Source organism: Trichosurus vulpecula, chromosome 1, assembly GCF_011100635.1.
Source record: "Trichosurus vulpecula isolate mTriVul1 chromosome 1, mTriVul1.pri, whole genome shotgun sequence".
In the NCBI taxonomy this organism is placed as follows: Eukaryota; Metazoa; Chordata; class Mammalia; order Diprotodontia; family Phalangeridae; genus Trichosurus; species Trichosurus vulpecula.
The window spans coordinates 83,591,077-83,594,818 of record NC_050573.1 but is presented as its reverse complement, the minus strand read 5'-3'; the positions used below and the strand labels follow the sequence as shown (position 1 = coordinate 83,594,818).

Sequence of the window (3,742 nt, the reverse complement as noted above, 5' to 3'; positions counted from 1 at the left end):
CTTAGCACAGGTATAATTCTACTATATTTTGCACTGTAACTATTGCATGCTTACTGTAAGGGGGTAGCTCCAAGAAAGGAGAAGTTTTGAGTGCCATTTGTTTTTAAAAAAAATTTATAGTAATGATCCAATCTCCACTGCTGCCTAGTAGTGCTTTGTACATAACAGGTACAAAATAAATGACTGCTGAATAAAGAGTTAGAGCAAAAAAGACAGATGAGGATTGAGATCAGAAGCAGAGGCCACAAGGCCTTATATGTTTAAGATTAAAGAAAATATTTTTCATGTAAAGTCTTTTTTCATATCTGGTGTTCTAAACAGATGAGGGTCCTTCCCATGAAAAGCTTAAAGGATTTAATCACATTTTGTTACAGTGTAAACCCTGACATTTAACAAAGCTATAAACATTACACATATGGATTTCATGTCACTGTTTTTAGATATGGGAAGGATAACTAAAATGTTGAGTGTCTGAGTTAGGATTCAAAAAGTTTTCAGGCTACAATTCGGGGCCAACTCTAATGAAATGAAATTTAATATAAATAAATGTAAAGTCCTACATTTGGTTATCAGATATATAAATACAAAATTAAAAGAGACAGACAATAATTCACATGAAAAATATCTAGGGGTTTTGGTGGATTGCAAACTCAATATGAGTCAACAAAGTTATATGGAACCCCAAAATATCTAATATATCTAACAAAAATGCTAATGTGATATTAGACTGAATGAATACAGGTATGACCTCATCTGGACTACTGTATTCATTTTTAGGTACCATATTTTTAGAAGAACATTGAAAAACTAGACTGATATAGAGGAGGGCAAACAGGACTGTGGTAAAAAATGGAGATAATAACTTTAATTCAGTTGAAGAATGTTTAGTGTGGACCAATGGTTCTAAAACTTTTTGGCATCAGTACCACTCTTTAAAATGATTAGGACCTCTCCCCACCAGGCCAAAGAGCTTTGTTTATATAGGTTATATCTACATTTACCATATTAAAAATTAAAACATCTTATTATTAATATGAAAATAGTTTTGACCTTGAGAAACCTCTAAAAAGAGGTCCTGGACCACAGTTTGAGAACCACTGCTCTGGGGAAAATAAAACTTCGAGGAAGGCATGATAGCTGACTTTTAAGTATCACCAAGAGCTAAAATGAGGAAAAGAGACCAAATTTTGTTGTCACCAGAGCAGAACTAAGAGCAATGGCTTAAAGTTGCAAATAGGCAGATTTCGGCACAACGTAAGGAAAAATTTCTTAATAAAATGTTGTCTAAAAGGGTAATAACTGCCTCAGGAGGTAGAAAAATCCATATCATTGGAGATCTTCAAGCTGAGATTGGATGACCATTTGACAAGGACAGTGTGGGAGGATTCCTTTTCATTTACAGGTTGAGACCAAATGACTTCTGAGGATCTGCCACCTCTGAAAAGCTGTGAGATCTAAAAATGAGGTATTGTTAAAGTCATTCCAACATTCTCGTTGATTTTTTTTTGTCAGTAGACTACTCCGATATAATTTAAATGAAGGGTACTACAAGTGCAGGCTTGTTGGCATGCATTACATTTATAGAGTTTTTCTTGCATATTGGTTCTCTAATGTAGTTTAAGGTGTGAATTCCAATCTGAGGTTTTCCTATACGTATCACATTCATTCAATTTCTTTCCCAGCAACTTTATATGGCTTAAAGTATCATGAAGTTTTCATATTAATTACTTTGGCTAGATTTCTCATCACTATGAGTTCTCTGATGTAGAATAAGGTAAGAACTCCTACTAAAAGCTTTCCCACATTGATTACATTTAAAAAGTTTCACTCCAGTATGAATGATCTGATGCTGAACAAGAGTTGAACTCTGACTGAAAGCTTTCCCACATTCATGGCATTCATAAGGTTTCTCACCAGTGTGAACTCTCTGGTGCCTGATAAGAAGTGAACTTTGAGTAAAGGCTTTCCCACATTCAGTACATTTGTGGGGTTTCTCTCCAGTATGAATTCTCTGGTGTAGTCTAAGTTGTGAGCTCTGACAAAAAGCTTTTCCACATTCAGTACATTTATGAGGCTTTTCTCCGGTATGAATTCTCTGATGTAGAGTAAGTTGTGAACTTTGACTAAAGGCTTTCCCACATTCATCACACCCATAAGGTTTTTCTCCAGTATGAATTCTTTGATGTTGAATAAGCTGTGAGCTCTGACCAAAGGCTTTGCCACATTCATCACACCCATAAGGTTTTTCTCCAGTATGAATTCTTTGATGCTGAATAAGCTGTGAACTCTGAATGAAGCCTTTACCACACTCGTTACATTTATAGGGTTTCTCTCCAGTATGAGTTCTCTGATGTAAGATAAGGCCTGAGCTGCAACTGAAAGCTTTTGAACATTTGTTACATTTATATGGTTTCTCTCCAGTGTGTATTAACTGATGTTGAATAAGACGTGAGCTCCAACTGAAGGCTTTCCCACACTCATTACATTTGTATGGTTTTACTCCAGTATGAACTATCTGATGTTGATCAAGAGTTGAACTTTGACTGAATGATTTCCCACATTCCTTACATTTGTAGGGTCTTTCTCCAGTGTGAATTCTCTGGTGTAGAATAAGGTGTGAGTTCTGAATAAAGGTTTCTCCACATTCATTACATTTATAGGGTCTCTCTCCAGTGTGAATTCTTTGATGTCTAATAAGTAGTGATCTTTGATTGAAAGTTTTTCCACATTCATTACACGCATGAGGCCTCTCTCCTGTATGAATCCTTTGATGTAATACAAGTTGAGAATTCTGACTAAAGGCTTTTCCACATTTATCACATCCATAAGGTTTTTCTCCAGTATGAATTCTTTGATGTTGAATAAGGTGTGATCTCTGACTAAATGTTTTCTGACATTCATTACATTCAAATGGCTTATCTCCAGTATGAGTTTTCTGATGTCTATTAAGTTGTGAGTTCAGACTGAAAGCTTTACCACATTCATCACATCTATAAGGTTTTTCTCCAGTGTGAATTAACTGGTGCTGAATAAGCCGGGAACTACAAATGAACGCTTTTGAACATTTATTACATTTATATGGTTTTTCTCCAGTATGAATTTTTTGATGTTCTCTCAAGTTTGAGCTTCGACTGAAAATTTTTCCACATTCATTACATTTATGAGATTTCTCTCCAGTGTGAATTCTCTGGTGTAGAACAAAGTCTGAATTCTGCTCAAAGTTTTTGCCACAATTATCACATTCATGGACTTTTTCTCTTGCTATTCCTTTATGATGTACAATGAGTGTTGATTCTGCCCCAAATTCATTAGATTTTTTGGTGATGTCCTCTATAGTGGTTTTCTTGTGAGTCATCATGGCTTTACTGAAATCTTTTTCGAGGGAAGAGCATTTCCTCAAAATCACTGCTGTGGAGTTTCTCTGATAAATGTTTAAGGTCCTCTCAGGTTTAAAATATTCTCCAAACTCATGTTCTGCAGGGAAATCCTTTAGAATTATTTCCAGTGTTTCTCTATTTGACTCTACTCTTTTGAAATTTCCCCCCTTTTCATATAACTGCTCATTCTTAGTTCTTTCCAAATCTGAAACAAGAAATTGAAAATATAATGTTCTCTATGCTGAGAAAAAAAATTATTAGACTAGGAACAGCATCACTGACACTTCTTTTAAGCAGTATATATGGCTTTGCTTGTTCTCAGAACTAACATAAAATCTAGAAAGAAAGTGGAAGGTTGGAATTAG

The 3,742-nt window shown here is 35.1% G+C and overlaps 1 protein-coding gene across 1 annotated transcript; it reads right to left on the bottom strand.

Annotated features, from left to right (window-relative positions):
• Positions 1-1,063: 1,063 nt before the first annotated feature.
• Positions 1,064-3,491, bottom strand: LOC118833592 (zinc finger protein 271-like). The gene has a single exon (XM_036740968.1). It carries the CDS (start codon positions 3,356-3,358, stop codon positions 1,721-1,723), a length of 1,638 nt encoding a protein of 545 aa, XP_036596863.1. The 5' UTR covers positions 3,359-3,491; the 3' UTR covers positions 1,064-1,720.
• Positions 3,492-3,742: the final 251 nt, after the last annotated feature.